Raw genomic sequence first — 21,765 nt, 5'->3', positions numbered from 1 at the left:
CCTGGTAGAATTACATTTTGAAGAAGAAAAGTTAAATTGATAATGTAGAGAAACTATGAGCACTACGCCAGTTATACACTTAGAGGAAAAGAACTGCAGCAAGTTTGTCAAACTTTAGGATTACCAGTAGTTTAAAAGGAGAGCTGATGAGATGGCCTAGTGGGTAGAGCTGCTCAGTGCCGAGCCTCAATCCCTGGGACCCACATGGTAGGAGAAAAATGACTTCCACTGGTTACCCTTTAAGCTCCATACATGTGTCTCCACACCCAAATAAATACAATAAAAAAAGACACTTTAAAAATAATTTATTATTTTTATTTTATGTATATTGGTGTTTTAACTACATGTATGCCTGTGAGGTGTCATATCCCCTGACACTGGAATTAGAGTGACTACAGCTGCGAGCCATCCTGTGGGTGCTTGGAATCGAACCCAGGTCCTCTGGAAGAGCATCCAGTGAGTGTTCTTTACTGCTGAACCACCTCTCCAGCCCTATGGAGAAAGGACACTTCTTTAAAAACAAAAAACTGTGGGTTCTGGTCATTTTGTCTATTTTCTTTATTTTGGGTAGAGGAGGGGACAGGAGAGGACAGACTCAACTTAGAAGAGATAAGGTGGCTCCAAAAGTGCTGGAAGCAATGAGAATTGTAATGAGTCATTGAGATAGTTGGTGGGATTTGCTGTAAAGTCAGAGGGAGGTCAAGGATGACTGTTTGACTTAACCAACTGGAAGAATAGAGCTAATGTTTATGAAAACAGAAACAGGAAATTTGCCTTAGCATTAAGTTAGAAATTTAGTGTAGACATCCATGGAGGTCTACTGGACGGATGGATGTAGAGTGTGCCATTCAAAGCAAGGTTCAGGGTAGTGGTACCTACTTGGGAACCATCAGTTTATGAATGGAATAAGACATAGTGAGAGAGGAAAGTATTGTTTTCAAAACTTGGTGTAGGGAGGATAATGAACAAGAGACTCAAATGACAAGAATGGGCGACTGTGGAAAGAGGGAACTAGAGTACAGGGATCTAGAAAATGTTTTAAGAAGGCTCAGTGGTAAAGTGCTCGGGGTGCAAACGTGAGGATCTGAGTTTGGATCCCAGCACTCACATAAGTTGGGTGTGGTGATGCACCTGTAATCCCAGTGCCGGGGAGGAGAGGTGGAGTTAGGTATAGTAAGAGGACACTGGAAATTGAATTGACACTTGGTTTCCATATTCACAAACAAAGGTGAGCTCACCTGTGAGTGTCTAAACACAAGTTGCTGCACACAGTAGCTCATGTCTCTAATTCCAACTGTTGGGAAGCTGAGCCAGAGGATTGCCATGGATTTCAGGACAGTCTGGACTACAGAGACTGTCTGTGGGCAGATCTTACAAAATTGTCTTAAAAATGAAGCCTAGAAACTTCATTTGAATTAACAAAGTGAAAGGTTACATATAAACTTGTATATTAGTTTGCTGTGGGGAGAATTCTACCTGGAGAAGATTCAAGAGAGAATAAGGGAGCTGGGAATGACACACCCCAGCATGAAAGAGGCTGGGGCAGGAGAATCTGAGACTGGACTGGGCTGGATAAGGAGATCCTGGCTTAGGTACAGCAATAGAGGTAGTAGCTGGAAGAGGCAAGATAAACATTGTTACTTTTTGAATAGGAGAAATCACAGCATATGCATATGCTTTTGGAAGATTCAGAAAACAGATGTGGGGTGATGTCCTTGAGTAGTTGACCCGGAAATGAGTACACAAATGGAGGACTTTGCATCCAATAGGACCAAGTCCAGTTAAATCACAATGGTCTGGGGAAAAAAATGACAAAATTGTAGACTTTCACAGTCCAAAGAAGGGTCCAGGCCAGCAGTCCACAGACAGGAGATCAACGAGGTACAGGAGAGCTAAAGTGTGCAGAATGCTCAGAACTTAGAAAGGGAGCTGAGCAGCAGGTTCAGTGGGTAGAGTGCCGAGCTGTGAGTTGAGTTCCAGTGTTCAGCACTCATGAAAAAGGCCAGACAAGGCGGCAACTCCAGTGCTGGGGCGGGGCATGGGGGAGGAGGCAGAGACTAGAGAATCATAAGGATTTTTGGCCACCAGCCTAGTCAGAACAACAACAAACTAAAACAAAAACTGCTCAGTGGTGAGGGCTCTTGCAGCCAAGCCTGATGGCCCAGTTGATTCTCTTAACCCACATGGTAGGAGAGGACTGACTTGCAAATTGTTCTCGGAACTCCACACATGTTACATTCCCAAATAAATAAATAAATAAATAAATAAATAAATAGAGATAATACTTCTTAAAAAATAGCTCCACCAGGTCGTGGTGGCGCACGCTTTTTAATCCCAGCACCCAGGAGGCAGAGGCAGGTGGATCTGAGTTCAAGGCCAGCCTAGCCTGGTCTATATGAATATATAAAAAGTGAGCTCCGGGTTATCAGACCCGGTCTCTATCTCCAGAGTCCTCAGATCTTAGATTACAGGTGTATGCTACCATACCTGGTGGCCTCTACCTTTTTTTTTTTTTTTCTTTTGAGATGGGGTTTCTCTGTATAGCCCTAGCGGTCCAGGAACTCACTTTGTAGATGGTTGGTCCCCCGGTGCTGGGATTAAAGACCCGTGCCACCACCTGCCAGGAGAGAGTAAGGTAGAGCGGGATAGAAGAGGACATCAACCATCTTCTGGCCTTCACAGGCACACTTGCAAACACACAGAAACAGCAGAATCTGGCAGTATCTGACTGTTTGGTATCTGCTTCCTCAATATACTTATTTAGAAGGAAGCGATTCTATGTATTACATTTTTGGCCCGCTTTGGATTTAGAATTTTTTCGTAATTAGAAGTCTATTGTTTTTCTCTTTCCCCTTGTCCATTTGCTTACCATAGCACTGTTATTATTTCTTTTTGCTATTTCTACATTTGTTCGTAGATTCTCTCTTTACGATCAACTCCACAATAGAAAACTAATAAAGCCTTTTCATGTATAAACAGGTCAGCCTTGTCCAATTTTTTACCTGCTGTGTAGGAAAGGTAACAAAGTAGCTGTCTAAGAGGGGTGGAGCCCATGGCCGTCAGAAGGCGAACCACACTGAGACGGGAAAATATCCGGACCTGGAAACTGGCTGCGGCCCGCCTTTCCGATGGCCCAATCACGGGCCGAGTTTCTGACAGACAGTTCACCTCAACCATTCCCGTCGCGCAGTTTCTCACTGCCCCGCCTCCCTCCGGCTGATATGTTGCCTTTGACCAATAGCAGCACATCACCGGCAGAGCAGCGACCAATCAGCGTTTAGGGGCCGCGCGGCCGTGTTCCGAGCGGCCAGAGCGGCCAGAGGGTGAGCTGCGCGGCGTAGCGCGGCGGGGAGGTAAGATGGCGCCGCGGCTGGCGCTTCACCTTTGCTGTTAGGTTGCCGGTCGTCCTTTCTGTCAGGTCAGCGCGGGACTTCGTCTCTTTCAGCGTCGGGGTCACTCTTGATTGCTAGGCTGTCGGGAACCGGGGGTTCTCTGGTGTCGGGAGCCGTACGACAAGATGGCGCTTGCAGGACTAGGCTCTGCGGGCCGGGGCTTGTGAGCTCCGGGGCGGCCGGGACAAAGGCGGTGTGCCGGGGCGTGGGGGCGGGGCACCGCGCTTCCGGTCTGCTGCTGTGGGGATTCGGCCAACGTGGTCGGGCCGGGGCGGCGGGGAGGTGAGTGGCTGACTTAGCCCCAGCAGCCCTGAGGGCGGCGGCACGAAAGGGAGGGCGCGACCCTCGCCCTGCCAACCGACCCGCGGAAGAACGCAGGCAAGGACTTTAGGCAAGGTTAAGGCCATTTCGATCTTTTGTGTGCCTCCCACACCCCTGCAGGTTTTGGTATGAACAGGATTCGGATTCACGTCTTGCCAACGAATCGGGGGAGGATCACCCCAGTGCCCAGATCGCAGGAGCCCCTTTCTTGTTCATTTACTCACCGCCCATGCTCTCAACCGCGTCTGGAGGGGCAGGAGTTCTGCATTAAGCATATTCTTGAAGACAAGAATGCACCCTTCAAACAGTGTAGTTACATATCGACGAAGAATGGAAAACGGTGTCCCAGTGCTGCCCCAAAGCCCGAGAAGAAAGATGGGTATGTGTAGATCCCTGTGTGTGTGGGTGGGTGGTGTGTGGATGCGTGCTGAGGCTCGTGCGCGCAAAGCACACGTGTCGCCGAGCCTATTGCAACACCCAAACCTCCTGCCCTTAGCTTTTTATTCTTATTTCATTTGAAAACATTTATTTCCAGTTGGTAGTGTGTTGTGGGTGGGGGCGGCGCGTTCTCGTGTCACGCACGTGTGGACCATATGCTGGAGTCCGTTCTTCTACCTCGTGGGTCGTTAAGCTTGACCCGCAGAGCCACCGGGCCGGCCCCTTTGTCGTTTTGCATTTTTCTGAGACGGTCTCATTCTATGCCTGGAACTCAGTGTGGACCAAGCTGGTTTGAAACACTTTTGCAACCCTTATACAATGTTTTTTAAAAAATTATGTGTATGGGTATTTTGCCTGCGTGTTAATGTTTGTGTACTAAGTTCATGGTTGACGCCAGCAGAGGCTAGAAGAAGGCATTGGATCCCCTTGAACTGAAATTATAGATGGTTGTTGGGACTCAAACCCGGGGATCCTCTAGTGAGAGCAGCTGCCTTTGCTCTTAACACTGAGCCTCCTCTTCAGCCCCGTCTTGGCAACCTTTTGGCCTTCGAGGTGTGGGTGTTTGTTTGTTTGTTTTTTTTTTTTTGGGACAAGGCCAATGTTTCTAGCTCTGGTTGCCCTGGAATTCACTACACCAGGCTGTCTCTTGAGTCGTGGGTGCACCACCACGCTTGTTCCTTCTATTGGGAAGTGAAAGAGGATCATAGTGTGTAGGCTTCGGCATATCTGGAGGATCATAGTGTGTAAGCTTCGTTATATCTGGAGGATCAAGGATATATTCTTTGGGAGGGAATCAAAATATTAAAACCATCAGAACTGATGGTGGCGCACGCTTTTAATCCCGGCATTGGGAGGCAGGGGCAAGGATCTCTTGAGTTCCAGTATAGTCAGGGGTACACAGAGAAACCCTGTCTCGAAAAACCCTCCCCCATGGTGAGAACTGGAAGAACACCTGAGGCAGGGGTAATTGCTTACTTGTAAAATTAAGTGATTTTTTTTTTAAACTGTGGTCCAGACTAATTATGGACTCCTAATTCTTCTGCCTCAGAGATTACTGTCTGCACAGCCATACTCAACCTTAAGTTTTTTATTTTTAAACATTTATTATGTGCACATGGGCTACCACACATGTGGTTAGAGGACGGCTTCTTGAGTTGGTTCTCCTTCCACCAAGGGGTTGGGGATGGGACTCAGGTGGTCAGGCTGTGACGTGGGTGCTTTTGTTTGCTGAGTCATTGAATTGGCTCGCAAGTTAATTCTTAATGCTGGAGTGCTGGCTCACCTGCCCAGCCTTGTTCCTTGTTAAATGGTAGGAACAGTGTATAGTGTGTGCTCTGGAAGGGACTTAGAGCTTTTATCATATATGTGCTTTACCTGTGCAGGAATATGACTTTACTAGGTAATTTGTATACATCTTTCGAAAAGTTTTAAAATTGAACCATCATCTAAAGTGGATTGATAGTAAAATGTGTTTCCAGACTTAGTTTTGAAAACTAAAAGTGTCTCTGATTTTCCATGAGATATTGTTAATGTTTTATGGTTAGAATGTTTTGTCTGACTAGAACACTGGTTAAGCTACTTGGCTTTCTCTTTAATAACAACTAGTGTGGGCTTGGGAAGTAGCTTGGTGTTAGAGACCTTCCATGTATGGAGCTCTGGATTTGACTTTAAGCAACACATGTACCACACAAAACAAAAACAAAATTCTAAGTAGGTTGACTTGGGGGCTGTTAAATTTCGGATTCAGATTTGTGTTTCTTTTGAGACAGCGTCTCATTCTGTAGCTCCATCTTTTAACTCACTCTAGACCAGGTTGAACTTGGAGATACACTTCTGCCTTCTGAGTGCTGGGATTAAAGGCAGTGCCACCACCCCTGACTTTCCTTTCACACTGGTTTTCTGCCTCTCTCTATCTCTCTATCTGTCTATACTCTCTCTCTTTCTTTCATTTTTTGAGGCAGGGTTTCTCTGTACCTTTGGAACCTGTCCTGGAACTAGCTCTTATAGACCAGGCTGGACTCGAACTCACCGAAATCCATCTGCCTCTGCCTGCTGGGATTAAAGGCGCGTGCCACCATCACCCGGCTCACACTGGTTTTTCAAGGCATGAATATAATAATTTTAAATTTCCTAAAGAGAAAAAAATTAATTGGTGACAATATTGCTGACTCCTTTCAAGAGAGAGCTTATTAAATGTTAATGTTTTGCTTCCTTAGGGTGTCTTTCTGTGCTGAACATGCTCGAAGGAATGCTCTAGCACTTCATGCTCAAATGAAGAAGAATAATCCAGGCCCTATGGGTGAAACCCTCTTGTGCCAGTTGAGCTCATACGCAAAAACAGAGCTGGGCTCTCAGACCCCAGAGAGCAGTCGAAGCGAAGCCAGCCGAATACTGGGTAAGGATGTAAGTCTTCTCTCCTGAGTGCGGTAGAAGGTGCTAAAGAATGAACGTGGCTTAGTGCAATGCTTTGTGTATTTGCGGTTCTCCTTGGGATTCGGAGGCTTCAGGGTTGCTGTTGTTGTTGTTAGTTGTTCTGCGTTTAGAGTTTGTTTAGATGCACTCTCCTGATCTGGTGACCTTTCCTTCTGTTATTCTTAAGAACTTAAACATTTGAATTTTAAGGTTTTAAGTTGATCTCTTAAGTAATGTAGCTTCCTGTGTGGAGTTACAGAGGTGGGAAGTCTTAATGGCTGCTCTCCCTTCCTTGCCTCAGATGAAGACAGCTGGAGTGATGGGGATCAGGAACCCATTACTGTGGATCAGACATGGAGAGGTGACCCTGACAGTGAAGCTGATAGCATAGACAGTGATCAAGAAGATCCCCTAAAGTAAGTTGTAACTCCACATAAGACTTTTACATATTTTATGGAGTTAGAATGTAAAATGTAGTGTGGCATGTGGTTAATAATACATATAGGTGGATTTAAGTGTTGTGCTTCAACACCATCTTGCTCCAAGGCAAGATCTCTTGATTCTTTGTGGAAGTCTTGTAACTAAAGTTATTCCCATGAGATGCTGTAGGGAAGAAAGGAGATTTTTTGACAGGAATGGGAGGAAAAGCACTGACTGGCTAGAGAAGAGAAAATGGATTTAAATAGGTACTTGTCCTAAATCTCAGAAATAATGAGCTAATTATACTCGGGCACTTGCTGCAAAATTCTATCGTTCTGACTTTTTAAATGGGAAATAACAGTGTTGAGTAGTTTATTTGGTTTCATGTCTAATGAAAGGAAAACTGATGTAGAAACCCAAAATGTACATTTTAAGATTTGCTGCAGCCCCTGGTTATCTTTGAGAGTTGCAGAAATAGAAATATCAAAACATTGCCACTTCAGATCTCTGATTTTTTTTTTTTTTGAGCACAGTCTCATTATGTATGTCTGACTGGCTCAGTTTTTGTTTCTTCTAGTACTAGTTTTTGAATCATCTTAGCTATTAGACAGTGTTTATCTTTACTTATTACAGAAGAGTGCATATATATGTATTGGTTTTTGAGACAGTGTTTTTCTGAGTAGCCCTGACTGCCCTGGAACTCACTCTGTAGACCAGAGTGGCTTGGAACTCAGATCCGCCTGCTGCTACCTCCCTGGTACTGGGTTTAAAGCAATATGGCACAGTTGCTGGGTGGGTATTTATATTGTTAATGATTACACTAAATGCACTGCAGTAATTGTAACTTTTTTCTCACTATAGTTATAGATGGGATTTTTCTTTAGAGTAACCATTAAATTGCTTTGTAAAACAATCTTAACAATTTCTTTTTTTTTTTTTTTTTTTTGGTTTTTGAAGACAGGGTTTCTCTGTGGTTTTGGAGCCTGTCCTGGAACTAGCTCTTGTAGACCAGGCTGGTCTCGAACTCACAGAGATCAGCCTGCCTCTGCCTCCCGAGTGCTGGGATTAAAGGCGTGCGCCACCACCGCCCGGCTAACAATTTCATTTTTAAAGCTCCTGCAACTTGCTTTGTAGACCAGGCTGACCTCGAACTCACTGAGATCTACCTGCTTCTGCCTCCTGAGTGCTGGGAGTGCGTTACCACTGCCCAGCTTTAAAATGAAATTTTTAATTAAATGATTTTTTCTCCTCAAGATAGGGTTTTTCTGCATAGCCATGACTGTCCTGGAACTCATGGTAGCTCTCTAACTCATAGAGTTCTTCCTGCCTGGGATTACAAGATCCACTATGTCTGGCTAATTTATTTTTTTTCTTTCAGGACAGGGCTTCTCTTTGTATCTGTGGCTGAATTAGAACTCACTTTGTAGACCAGGCTGGCCTTGACTTTACAGGGATTTTCCTGCCTCTGCCTCGCGAGTGCTGGGATTAAAGGCGTGTGCTACCACTGCCTGGCCTGGCTAATTTTTTTTTTTTAATTAATAGTTAATCTTTCAGTTTTTAATTATTTAACTCAGAAACAGGAGGCTGTCATTATATTAATCTCTCGGCTACCTTTGAGGTTTGTGTCTGGCAGCCAAATTATACATTGGTGTGCAGTCTTCCTAGATTTTGGGCTTTGCGTTACATATACATGCATTTTACCAGAACTTGACCTTCGAGCTGTTTCCCCTGGACCATGCTTAGTCTTTGAAGGCAAGAAAGTCTCAGTATAAGATGGTATTTAAAGGAAAATTAGAAGTCATGGAGTCATTTGATGTTTTTGTGTCTGCACATGGCCCAGAAAGGGTGCTGGATCCTCTGAACTCATAAGAATTATGAGCTCTGAGTGCTGGAAATCAGCCTGAGGGCCTCTGCTTTCAACCACTGGGCCATCTTCTGTCCCTGTTATATTTATAATTAAAATACTAATTTGTTCTGACCAGAGGGTCTCTGTTAAATTACTGTGTAAAAGTAGAACGTAGATTAGTTAGTAAAATTTTGATGTTTCACATCTTTATTTTAAATATGTAAGTAATGAGACATCTCCCCTCTAGTTCTGTTTTGTGAGATAACATTTTGGTATCCTTTTGTGGAGAGACCTCCCTCCATTGAGTCTCTTTACAAAGAATCTGTTCAAGTTTGCCTGAGCTAATGGGAGCTCACCAACTCTAGCTGGACTGGGAAGGAACAAGCTTAGGACCAAACTAGTCCCTCTGAATGTGGTTGACAGTTGTATGGCTGGGGCAGACTGAGTCCGTGGCATCAGGATTTATCCCTACTGCATGTACTGGCTTTTGGGGATCCTATTCTCTTTGGATGGATACCTTGCTCAGCCTAGATGTAGTAGGGAGGGCCTTGGACCTTCCACAAGGCAATGTGCCTTACCCTCTCTGAGGATGGTGAGGGGGTGGGGTGGGAGAGTGTGTGGAGGGAATGGGAGGGGGGAGAAGGAGTAGGAACTTGGATTGGTATTTTTTTTTAAATATAATAAATTAAAAAACAAAAAGAGCCGGGCCGTGGTGGCGCACGCCTTTAATCCCAGCACTCGGGAGGCAGAGGCAGGCGGATCTCTGTGAGTTCGAGACCAGCCTGGTCTACAAGAGCTAGTTCCAGGACAGGCTCCAAAACCACAGAGAAACCCTGTCTCGAAAAACCAAAAAAAACAAAAAAAAAAACCAAAAAGAATTGTTCAGGTCCCAGCGCCCATGCGGACACTCAGGAGTCCCTCTGACTTCAGCCCCTGGCACCTGACAGCTTCATCAGCACTCACGTGCACACGGGGGAGGGCACTGGATTGTTGGGACCTTTTGTTGGTGCTGAAGATGGAACTAAGGGCCTCCCTTATACTTGCATGCATAACTAAATAAAAAATATTCCTATTTACTAAGGTGTGTCAGTTAGCATTGTCTTTATCAAAAACAAATACAAATTGAGTCTATTTTTAGATTTTTATTGTTTTGTTTTGAGATAGGGTTTCATATCTAGGTTGACCTTGAATTTGCTGCTTGGTCAAGGCAGGCTTTGAACTGATTCTTGTGTCTCCACCTAAGTGCCGGGCTTTTAGGCAGGCATCACCATGCTTGTCATTCATTATTATTGCTGCTTCTTTAATGTTTCGCTGAATTTATTCTTTTATTCCAGACATGCTGGTGTCTACACAGCTGAAGAAGTGGCTCTTATTATGAGAGAGAAGCTAATTCGATTGCAGTCTTTGTACATTGATCAGTTTAAACGACTACAACACCTACTCAAAGAGAAGAAGCGCCGTTACTTACACAACCGAAAAGTGGAGCATGAAGCTTTAGGCAAGTTTGATGTAGCTGAATCTGCCTGTCGTGTAGTGAGTCCTTGTTTGCTTAGATTTGGAAATGGATCCTTGGTTACAAGTTACACTTTGACTTGTTTTAGTGATGAGGGTGTATAGTAAGTATCCCAGTACTTGAGAAGCAGGGTAGGGAGTTTGCTGTGAGTTCAAGACCAGATAGATTGACATCCTGTTTGAAAATTTTGATTTCTGTGGTTCTCTAGGTAGTAGTCTCCTGACTGGCCCAGAGGGACTTTTAGCCAAAGAAAGAGAGAATTTAAAGCGACTAAAATGTCTTAGGCGATATCGTCAACGCTATGGAGTAGAAGCCTTACTACATAGGCAGCTGAAGGAACGCAGAATGCTGGCCACAGATGGGGCTGCTCAACAGGTAATTTGCTTATATATCTCTGGGTGTGCATATTCTCTTTATTGATAGAATCATCATGAGCACACTATGTCCAAGTCAGGCAGTGGTGACGCACACCTTTAGTCCCAGCACTCGGGAGGTAGAGGGAGGCAAAGTTTGAGGCCAACCTGGTCTGCAGAGTGAGTTCCAGGACAGCCAGAGCTACAGGGGGAAACCCTGTCTCGAAAAACAAAAACAAACAAAAAACCCACCACAACAAAATATTGGTGAACAGGTTTGTTAAACGTGAATTGACTTTGCTTTTATAACTGAATAATGTTATAGTTATGTGCTTCTTGTGTGGGTTTATTTGTTTTTCTTCTCTCGATTTTAGGCTCATACCACTCGTTCCAGTCAGAGGTGCTTAGCCTTTGTGGATGATGTCCGTTGCTCGAATCAGTCTCTTCCAATGACCAGACACTGCCTTACCCGTATCTTTTAAAACCGCCTGCTTAGGTTCTGATTTTCTAGTTTAATTGAAGATTTTGTTTACTTTGGCCCTGAATCAAGGCCATTAGTTTGCTGAAGCTGTTGGTTTCAAGCAGGTGCCTAAATAAATGTCTTTCTATGGTCTGTTGGCCATTTCAGAAATTTTAAAATGTTATGGTCAATTCATTAGAAAGAAACATCTGGCTGGATGTGACACCCAGCTCTGTAGCTGTAGTGCTTCACTAGCTACAGAGGCCCTGGGTCACAGCAAAACCCTCACTGGGGTGGGTGAAGTGGGGGAGAGGGGAGCTGAAGAAAGGACTGGGTCCTTGGTGACAGATGTGGGTAGCTGCTGGTCTTGGTGACATTCCAAGATTTTTCTGTACTCCTTCATTATTGATTTAGCTTTTGTTCTTTTAAGTTATATATATGTTAAATCTATTACCAAGAAGAAAGATTGCTGTGGGTTTTCTGCCCAGAACATTGTTCTGTACTGTGAACTTCTGTGCGATGATGTCCTTTTGTGTGGTTAGTGCCCTGATGTATGTTTTTAAAGATTGTATTTATTTATTATGTTTACAGTGTCTGTCTGCATATGTGCCTGCAGGCCAGAAGAGGGCACCAGACCTCATTACAGATGGTTGTGAGCCACTATGTGGTTGCTGGGAATTGAACTCAGGACTTTTGGAAGAGCAGCCAGTGCTCTTAACCTCTGACCATCTCTCCAGCTCCACTTGTATGTTTTTAATTTACTCAAATTAGAAACTTAAAAAAAAAAAATGGATTATTTCCCCCATTCTTTCTAATTTGCAAATATACACTGTTATACAGTTTGCTTTTTGGTGTAGAACTACATTTGCTGGTGGGCTGTGAAACTTGTGTCCTGTCTGGAGAGAGAGAAATGGAGAATAGAACCTTCTCTTAGTTGTTTTGATAGGAAGGAAAATTTACAATAATGTCTGAATGGCTTAGTACTGGGATTACAGTTGTATACTAGATACCGCATGTTGTTTAGAGTTACTGCTCTTAGTATATAAATGTTTATGTAAAGTATTGGGCTCTAAAGATGAATGCATAAACCATAACTGGGCTAGGTGAAGGCCAGGAAACTGCGAAGTGCCCGTGATGTATGAGGTGGTGGTTTAAGGGCCTTCAAAGGAGGGTATTAGAGCCAATAGAACACATGGGATAGTAAAGTGGGGAGAGTGCTGGAATGAGAAGGGTTAATGGATGAGAATCAACTGAAATGGCTGTCAAAATACTTAAGGAAGCCTATTGCTGTGTAAGCTAATTAAAACAAACAACAAAAACAGAACCTTTTAGCTGGTTATGGTGGTGCATACCTTTAATCCCAGCACTCAGGAATCAGAGGCTAGCAAAGTTTGAGGCCAGACTGGTCTAGTGAGTGCCAGGGCTTTGTAAAGAGACCCTGTGTCAACAAATAAACAACTTTTTTTTAAATGTTTATTTATTATGTATACAATATTCTGTCTGTGTGTATGTCTGCAGGCCAGAAGAGGGCACCAGACCTCATTACAGATGGTTGTGAGCCACCATGTGGTTGCTGGGAATTGAACTCAGAACCTTTGGAAGAGCAGGCAATGCTCTTAACCTCTGAGCCATCTCTCCAGCCCCCAATAAACAACTTTTTAAAAAATTTACCTTAAGGGCTGGAGAGATGGCTCAGAGGTTAAGAGCATTGCCTGCTCTTCCAAACGTCCTGAGTTCAATTCCCAGCAACTACATGGTGGCTCACAACCATCTGTAATGAGGTCTAGTGCCCTCCTCTGGCCTGCACCACAGATAGAATATTGTATACATAATAAATAAATAAATATTTAAAAAAAAAAAAGAAAATGCTTCTATTTAAAAAAAAAAAATTTACCTTAAAAGTTTTTTTTAAGAATCAGTCATAGTGGCTCATACCTGTGACCCCAGCACTTCAGAGGTAACGGTGGGAAGATGAAGAGGTACATAGTGAATTCTTCGGTTCCAAGTGAATGTGTCATGCTATTAGGAACAATGTTCTGTTTTTCTTTGTTACAATATGGGTTTTCTCTGTCAGTGTATGTTCCTTGGCGTTATTATTGCCTCTTAGCATGTAGTGTCGCTCGTATAACTGACCAGAATCCTGGAAAAGAGATTGAAGATGAGTTATAAATTATTGGTAGGGCTAAAATTATGTGCTGCAAAATAACAGTAATTTGAAGAACTAAAAATTACTCATTGCATTTGGGTTTCTATAAAAGCGTAGTCGTTCTCTGAGTAGTGGGGTGTATATGTGTGTGTTTGGCCTGGCGCGTGCGCCTGTACTGTGTGCCTCCGATTGGTTGGGTCTGTTTTCTTAACTGTTTCTGCAGATATTTGCCAGGATACAAATCAGGTTCTCTTCAAATGCTGCCAGGGATCTGAGGAGGTACCCTGCAACAAACCAGTTCCTGTAAGCCTCTCTGAGGATCCCTGCTGTCCACTGCATTTCCAGTTGCCTCCTCAGATGTATAAGCCCGAGCAGGTACTGTCTGTGCCAGACGATCTGGAAGCCGGCCCCATGGATCTGTACTTGAGTGCTGCCGAGCTTCAGCCCACTGAGAGTTTACCACTGGAGTTCAGTGATGTAAGTTAGAGAAGCTCTAATCTGATTGGTCCTTGAAAGAAGGCCCTGTTTATTAGTGGTGAGAATAGTTAGTGGTTTTCAGCCAAGAGGATGGATAAAGCTTTTCACATGATACAGATGTTGTTGAATATGTTTGTTACTTTATTATATACTTTCTGTCCTACCTTTTCTCCTCCCCAGACTTTTCTTGTGAGACAGGGCTTCATTGTGTATCCTGAGTTGAACCCGAATTCGTGATTTTTTATTTCTGTCTCATATGTGTTGGCATTAGAGGCATAGACCTCCTGGGCCTGGCCTCCTTTATTACTTTGGGATGTGATTGGAAGAAGAGTTCAGAGATTTATTATTATTATTGTAGATATTTATATGCAGACAGCTATTGTTACTATCTGAGGATGTTTTTACCACCTCAAAAAGAAATACAATAATCTTTAATACTCAGTTTTTGTTTTGTTTTGCTTTTCAAGACAGGGATTCTCTGTGTAGCTTTGACTGTCGCTTTGTAGACCCGGCTGGCCTCAAACTCAGAGAGGTCCTACTGTCTTCTGCTTCCTGAGTGTTGCAATACCTCACTTTCCTTCCTTGCTTTGTAGGCTAGCCTGGCTTCAAACTCATTGAGGTCCACATGCCTCTGCCTCCCAAGTGCTGGGATTAAAGAGGTGTGCCATCACTGCCCAGCTAAGAAGGTTTATTTTTAATTGACGTTTTATTCCAAAATTTAATCAATGTGTGGATTTCACTTGATTGAATTCTAATTTAATTTTTGATGCTGTTCTGTACGGGATCTGAATATTTCTATCATTTTTGCTTGCTACTTTAAGCCCAGCTTTGTACCATGACCTAAGAAGACTGGCATTTGATTTTTTTTTTTCCTTTTTAAAAAATACTTATTTTATATGTGTGTTTTGCCTGCATGTATGTATGTGCACCCTATGGATGCCTGGCATCAGAAACCTGAAGAGGTTATAATCCCCTGGGACTGAAGTTAAATCAGGTTGTAAGCCACCATGTGGATGCTGGTAATGGAACCTGGGTCCTCTGCAAGAGTAATGAATAATCCTAACCACTGAGCCTGCATGGTTTCTTATGTTCACAGAGCTGAGGGATTTAGAATGAAGATTGATGGGGCAACTGATGTGTGATGTAAAACTCTACCAAGAGAGAAGACCTTGAGCTCACCTCTTCCAGGGGCTGAAGTTCCTGGGAAGGATTTTGTTTTGTAGAACACTACATTGCCCTCTATGGTTTTGAGAGAGATGATGCCAATCCTGTTTTGCTCTCAGAGCTGGGCAGTTTAGGGTGCAGTCTGCGAACCTCTTAGCCATAAATTTGGAGTGCGAATTTTAAGGGGAAATTTAAACACCTCCTTATGTGACTCTCAGGAAATGAAGCCCTTTGGAGTGCTTGTCCTTATTATAAATAAATCTTAACATTTTTTTTTCTTTTCTATTGTGATCTAGAGACTCAAAATATGTCATCCTCTCTGTTTCTAGTGAGTTAAAGTACTTAGCGATGAGGAAACTTTTCAAGTACAGACCTCCTTTCCTGAGGGAGGACCTGGGAGACTCCAGTTATGGAGTAGAGCCCAGAGCAGGCTTCCTGCTTGGGCTTGCTGCTTTTCCTGTCCACTCCTACACAAGAATCTCTTGACCAGTCTCTGGCATTCGCAGGAAATTGTTCTCACAAATAGACTTTGTGTATATGTTGTGTACAGGTGGATGGAAAGAGCTGTGAACAGTGGTCCCAAGCTTTTAAAAAAGATTGCAGGAAACAAAGTGTCCACAGTCTCAGTCCTGTGAGAACACTGCTTTCTGTGAAGGGCATAGATATTTCCAGTACATCTGTAATGGATACTAGTAACTGTGACTGTTTCTTTGTGTTTTTCCTTACACTGAGCAGTGTGTTTAAATTGCTGCTGTCTTTTAAGATATTTTAAAAGAATACATTATGTATCCCAGGCTGGTCTTGAATTCTCTCAGAGATCTACCTGCCTCTACCTACCTCCAGAGTTCAGGGATTAAAGGTATGCACACCCATGCGTGGCTCTTAAACTTTTTATTTATTTATTTTAGGATATGTCTTTATTTTATTTGTATGGGTGTTTTGCCTGCATGTATGTGCCCTAAGAGGTCAAAAGCTGTGTCAGATCTGATCTTGAGTTATAGTTCTGTGTGGAGTTCCATGTGGTGTTAGTATTGAACCTGGGTTTTCTGGAAGCGCAGCATGTGCTCTTAACTGCTGAGTTATTTCTCCGGCCTCCAGTTGAATTATGGTTGACTTTTTGTTTATTTTAGTTAAAGTAGACCAGGCACAGAGATCCTCTTGCCTTTGCTTCCTGCTTCATGGTAGTCAAGTTCTGTGTCTGGCATTAGCTTTCAGACTTTTAGACTTTTAAGGGGAATAGATAATTTGACAGTTTTCTCCACCTTAATTATGAAGAGGTTATGATTTTTATTCCTGGTGGTTAGTACACTAATAATAAAAACTGACTTTTTTTATTAGTACCTAACAGTTGTGTAAGATGGTAGGTTTCCTTGTGGTCTCTTTATACATGCGTGTAACATGCTTTGCTCATAATCGCTTCCCTGTTACCTTTTCTTACTTAGTGTCCTTTTTCTTTTCCCTCCCCCATCTGTTCTTTAATGTGGGACCTGTAAGTTCTTAGATGTAACTTAAAAGCATTAACTGTGCTATTGTCAAGTGTCATGGAACTTAGGTTGACATAGTACTTGAACCATTATAGTGACTTGGGCACTAAATCAATGTTGGTTTCAGATAGGAGCCAAGAACGATGTCTTTGGTCTGCTGATTCTCATTATCTCTGGGAATGGCTGATTCATGTGGGAAAAGTATAGTCTAGAATATAATGTCTTTTTTTTTTTTTTTAAACAGAATACTTGAACTATGTTAAGTTTAAAACTCAGAGGCTTAGCTGGGCCAGGTGGCACAGGCCCGTAATCCCAGCTACTGTGAGGTGAAGCAGAAGCGTCATAAGTTCAAGTCTTGCCTGAGCTGCAGGGTGAGTTCAAGGCTAGCCTGGTCATCTTAGTAAGATCCATCTCAAAGTAGAAATGGAGAGGAGAGGACTGGGAATACATGTAGTTCAGGATGATCATCTTTCTGCTGTGAGAGACCCTGACTTCAGGTAGAACTGAAGCTTATGCTAGGAGTAGGGAATTAGCCAAATACTATGTCTTTGCCATTGAGAGAAGTTTGAGTTTCTGTGGTTCTTTCTCTTTCCTACCTTCCTTTTCTCTTAGTTGCTTGCTTTGTGAATGTTTTCCAGCGGATTTCATGTTATTTTATCTGGTCGCTGATTGTTCTTTCCATATACTTCAGTGAGGAGCTTAGATGATGACTGACTGTAACTAGCCTCCGAGGGAATATGTTTTTTATTACATTTATTTTCAATGGTATGCACACGTGAGCGCACATACATGTCTACATGCTGTGGTATGCACTGAATTCGTTCTTCCCTCCACTGTGGAGCACTAGGGGACTGAATATGAGTCACTAGGCTTGATGGCAAGTGACTACTCCTTGAGCCATCTTCTTAAAAATATTCTCCATCTCTCTACACACGTGTGTAAAAGTACATCACAACTTTGTAGGAGTCCATTTTCTCTTTCCATGTGGATTCTGGGGTTCAAACTTAGTTCGTCACACTTATAGCAAGTACCTCTTCTCATTGAGTCATCTGCTTGTCCTGGGGGGTTTGTTTTGTTTTGTTGGTGTTTATTATAATAAAACATGTATAATAAAATTTATCACTTTAATCACTTTCAAGTTTACAGTTCAGTGGTATTGATACTCATGTGTTGTGCAGTCATTACTAGTATCTTTTCCTTGGATTCTTCTATTGGTTCACACAGATTGTATCCCTGTTAAGCCTGCTCTTCCTCTACTCATGTTAGTCACTGTTATACTTTCTATGATTTCTCCTAGGAATCTGCTTCTTGATTTATGTTTCATTATCAGCTAAGAGAAAATTTTCAATATTGTTGGCTCATGTTTGATTGGTTTAGCATTCTAAGCAAGGGGGAAAGGGGAACCTGAGAATTACTTTGAACTTTGCTGAAAATTATGTCAATTTTAGCTCATTGATTTTGTAAATATTGCTGATAGGCTTTCCTCTTTCTTTCCCAGGACCTGGATGTGGTGGGTGATGGCATGCCGTGCCCTCCTTCACCCTTACTTTTTGATCCTTCACTAACTCTCGAAGATCATTCCGTCAAAGAAATTGCTGGAGGCCCGGTGGGTATCTTGACAACTGAATCTTTGCTAGATTCCCTCATATAATGACCAGGCCAGGCGGAGGTTTTCCCTGTGGATTGGCATGAGTTCAGGAAGTAGGGAATATTTCCAAACAGTGTAAAAGTGCCCAAGATGGTGGTTTTCTCACTGGGTACCATAAAATGAAAATACCCCTTTCAAGCTAGAAATATAGTTCACCAATAGATATTGTTCTTGGGTTTCTATTGTGATAAGCAGCATGATTAAAAGCAACTTGGGGAGAAAGGGATTTATTTCATCTTATGCTTCAAGTAACAATTCATCTGGGAGAAATCAGAGCAGGAACCTGGAAGCAGGAACTGATGTAGAGGCCATGGAGAAACACTGCTGGCTTACTCAGCCAGTTTTCTTACACCATCTAGGACTTCAGGAGTGGCACTGCTCATAATGAGCTTGGCCCTCCCACATCAATCAAGAAAATACACTACAGTAGTGTTGATAGATCAGTGTGGAGGGCCCATTTTCTTAGTTGAGGTTCCAAAATGATCCAGACTGTTAAATTGACATAGAACCAGCCAGCATAGACCTTATGCTTACAGTTAAGGTATGAAGTCCTGGGTTTAATGTGCAGCACTGACAAAAACAAAACATGAAACAACTTTTTCTCTCTTTGAATACCCATCTTACACTAATTTTCCAAATGAGCTGTAGAACTTCTGATGGTTGCCAATCCTCAAGAGTAGGGCATACATTTATCTGAGTGGAGGATGCTGGGTAAATTGTCCCTTCTAAGGCAGAGTTCATCGTTCTAATTGTTCTTAAGAATAGACTGAGGGGACCAGGTGGTGTGGTGGCACACGCCTTTAATCCCAGCACTCGGGAGGCAGAGACAGGCGGATCTCTGTGAGTTCGAGACCAGTCTGGTCTACAAAGTGAGTTCCAGGACAGGAACCAAAGCTACAAAGAAACCCTGTCTCAAAAAACCAAAAAAAAAAAAAGAAAAAAATAGACTGAGGGAGGTTGCTAATGGCTCTAACTGAAGACTAGCAGTTATACTGTAGCTGTTGGTTTCAAGCAGAGGCCTAAAGAACTATCTTCTTGTGAGTTATCAGCTCTTCTGGAACCTCAGTAGAGAATGACTTTCTCATTTGGAAGAAACAACCCTCTGTTCCGTCCTTTGACAGCTTCAGTACAGACTTTTCTGATTCTCAGGGACATCAGAGTATTGGGGAGAGCAGCCACGTTGTTACTTCTTTTTCTTGTAGCTACTGTAAATGGGCATTGATAAATCAGGGTTATGTTTCAGAACCATTGGATAAGTCTCTAACCAAAGAACTTCTATTTATTAGGGCCAGATGCAGGTGTCTGGAGACGGGTCCAGATCCCAGGGACCTCGAAATTTAGAGAAAGCCTGTGCATCATTCCCTCAGCGTGGATTGGCTACTGCAAATGGAAAACCAGAGCCCACTTCTATCAGTTGATAGTTGATTCTGAGAATTGCTTGACTTTGGTGGATCTGAACTTCTCATTCTTCAAACAAGTTTATCTCCGGTCATCTCTCACTGAACAGGGCAACCCAGACTGCATGGTGTTTCCTCGGGCCTATACAGTGCTAAAAGCCAACATGAGCCAAATTTGTGAGGAATGCATCTTTCGTATTTAAAAGTTACAGGATTCTTTGCAAGGAAGAGGGTGTGGTAGTCCCTGCCTTTGGGATGGAATGAATATTGGAGACTATGCCTGGGAAAGAGACGTTTTGGCGATATGATTTCCTAAGCCATGGATGAAATCCATCTAAGCAGGGGCTATGGTCCTGAGGTGCTGGCCGTTCATGTCTGTCCGTCTGTATCTAAAGACCTGTGATCAACCCTTTCCTCGGTTCCACATAGCTGGGCAGTAGAAACCCTGTTCCTAGTGACTGAAGCAGCTCACCTCACATATCTGGGCTCTCCTTAATTGTCCTTGCCTTTAACTTATGTAAATGTCTGGTGGATTCCCTCGTGTAAATTACAGCAAAATTGTTGTATATAGTTTCTATTAAATGGTAAAATGTTATGGAAATGTAAAGTAGTGTGAATTGAATTTGTGGAGTTTTTGTTTTTGTTTTGTATTTGAGTCTCTGTATTATTTCCTGGGACTTCAGTGCTGTCTGATGGGAAAGGTACATAATATTTCTATCCCCAGACGGGCATTACTGGAGAAACCGCGTGAGAGAAGTGACAGATGGAATTGTGTTCACTGGAGGATTAGTTCAGTGGTGGGGTCAAGACTGTATAGTGCTTTAGGGTCTTGGTTGAACCCCACAGAGGAGATGAAAGAATGGTCTACAAAGGGGGTAATATATGGTGAGGTTTGTGTCAGGCTGGTTTTAGGGAAACGTTTGACAGACGCTTCTGAAGCCTGGACACAGAAAACATAAGTAATTAAACCGTGAGGACGATTATACTCTGGGGTGGCCCTTATCCCATTACTGTATGAGCTGTACTTTCTCCCTGCATGAAGGTGTGCTAAGGTGAAGGTCATTGGCCAGCCCAGCCTGCTTTCAAGTATTTCAGTTACTTTCTTGTTGGTTCTGACTAAGGTTTATGGTTCCAGAAGGGATAAGAAGGCATGGCATGACGACAGGAAGCTGAGAGCTCATAGCCTTAACTACAAGCATGAAACAGCAAACTGAAGGCTTTTAATCTCAAAGCCCAACTTTTTGCAGCAAGTCTGCATCACCTAAGACTCCAAAAATTGCCATCAAGTGTCCAAATGCCAGAGACTGGTGGACATTTTTCATTCAAACAGCCACATCAGGTTTGGCCAATGGAAAGTCCATAGTACTGGGCCAGGGACTGTCAGAAGGGAGCTGGGCCAAACAGCAGTGATGAAAGGCCAGTGTGCATCTGTTGAACCTGAGCCAGGCCAAGCTGTGATCCACCCCACCAAGACCATCAGTGCTGGGGAGACAGGCCCCACACTAACGCTGCAGGATTGTGACAAGGTTGGAGGGCTGGGTGGGATGGCGGTGCCTATTCATGTCACTGTAGCCAACATTGCTGAGGTCCTTTTGTGCTGTATTGGACTTCACTATCATTCCTTTATTAGTATCCTCTTAGCTGCCCAAAGAATCAGGAAGTCAATGAAACTTATATATAGATCTTAGCAAGTTCCTAAAGCCTACAAGGTTCTTAAGTCTTCCCAAAGATATATAAGCAGTAATTACTTTCTGTAAACCAGCTCTCAGCAGGCTGTGTAGGGAGCTCCAGCCATGCGACATCTGCCTGAGTTGTCACAATGTTGGGGTGAACTTTTTCAGTGATGTACCATGCTTCTGTAAGCAAACCAATAAACTCCAACAGTTTACTGAACTACTTGGGTGGAATAATTTCTTGGGTGTGTCATTGGTGTCCTACCTACCATGTCCCATCCAGTCTGGTCATTTTCCCCACCCCCAGGAATGCACCATGACTGCAGTGGCTAATACTGACCACAAGAGGGAGCTAGGGAGACTGCGCTCAGCTATTAGTGCTGAGTTCCAGCCAACCTCTAAGGTTGGGAAGTCAGCCTAAGCTAGGAAACGTGGCAGAAATGAGAAGTGAAAGTAAGGGGAAGATGGAAAGGCAGAGTGGGAGGCTAAAGGAACAGAAGCTAAGCTAAATGATGTACTGTAAAGGAGTGGGCGTCACTCGTAGAAGCCCAGGAGAGACCTGAAAACCTGTAGTTCAACAACAGACCGAAGGGAAGCACTTTGATCACGTGTCTTTCTGAC

The 21,765-nt window shown here is 43.2% G+C and overlaps 1 protein-coding gene and 2 non-coding genes across 7 annotated transcripts; all 3 read left to right on the top strand.

Annotated features, from left to right (window-relative positions):
• Positions 1 to 3,302: 3,302 nt before the first annotated feature.
• Kansl2 (KAT8 regulatory NSL complex subunit 2) lies at positions 3,303 to 21,364 on the top strand. Of its 5 annotated transcripts, none has more exons than XM_041642640.1 (10): positions 3,303 to 3,353; positions 3,834 to 4,092; positions 6,368 to 6,546; positions 6,865 to 6,979; positions 10,164 to 10,327; positions 10,551 to 10,717; positions 11,070 to 11,166; positions 13,525 to 13,778; positions 17,925 to 18,032; positions 19,361 to 21,364. In XM_041642640.1, exons 2-10 carry the CDS (start codon positions 3,842 to 3,844, stop codon positions 19,490 to 19,492), a joined length of 1,467 nt encoding a protein of 488 aa, XP_041498574.1. In that variant the 5' UTR covers positions 3,303 to 3,353; positions 3,834 to 3,841; the 3' UTR covers positions 19,493 to 21,364. The 5 variants fall into 5 exon arrangements, with proteins under 5 accessions (XP_041498574.1, XP_041498576.1, XP_041498573.1 ...); XM_041642642.1 differs by having other exon boundaries at positions 3,322 to 3,418; positions 13,525 to 13,676; XM_041642639.1 differs by having other exon boundaries at positions 3,322 to 3,418.
• LOC121441527 lies at positions 11,230 to 11,366 on the top strand. The gene has a single exon (XR_005973467.1). It is a non-coding gene; the product is annotated as a small nucleolar RNA SNORA2/SNORA34 family (small nucleolar RNA).
• Positions 19,038 to 19,174, top strand: LOC121441528. The gene has a single exon (XR_005973468.1). It is a non-coding gene; the product is annotated as a small nucleolar RNA SNORA2/SNORA34 family (small nucleolar RNA).
• Positions 21,365 to 21,765: the final 401 nt, after the last annotated feature.

Source organism: Microtus oregoni, unplaced genomic scaffold (assembly GCF_018167655.1).
Source record: "Microtus oregoni isolate MIOR12 unplaced genomic scaffold, Mior012 000077F_ref0000221, whole genome shotgun sequence".
Classification (NCBI taxonomy): Eukaryota; Metazoa; Chordata; class Mammalia; order Rodentia; family Cricetidae; genus Microtus; species Microtus oregoni.
The sequence above is the reverse complement of the archived record's forward strand: the minus strand, read 5'-3'. Positions and strand labels throughout refer to the sequence as shown.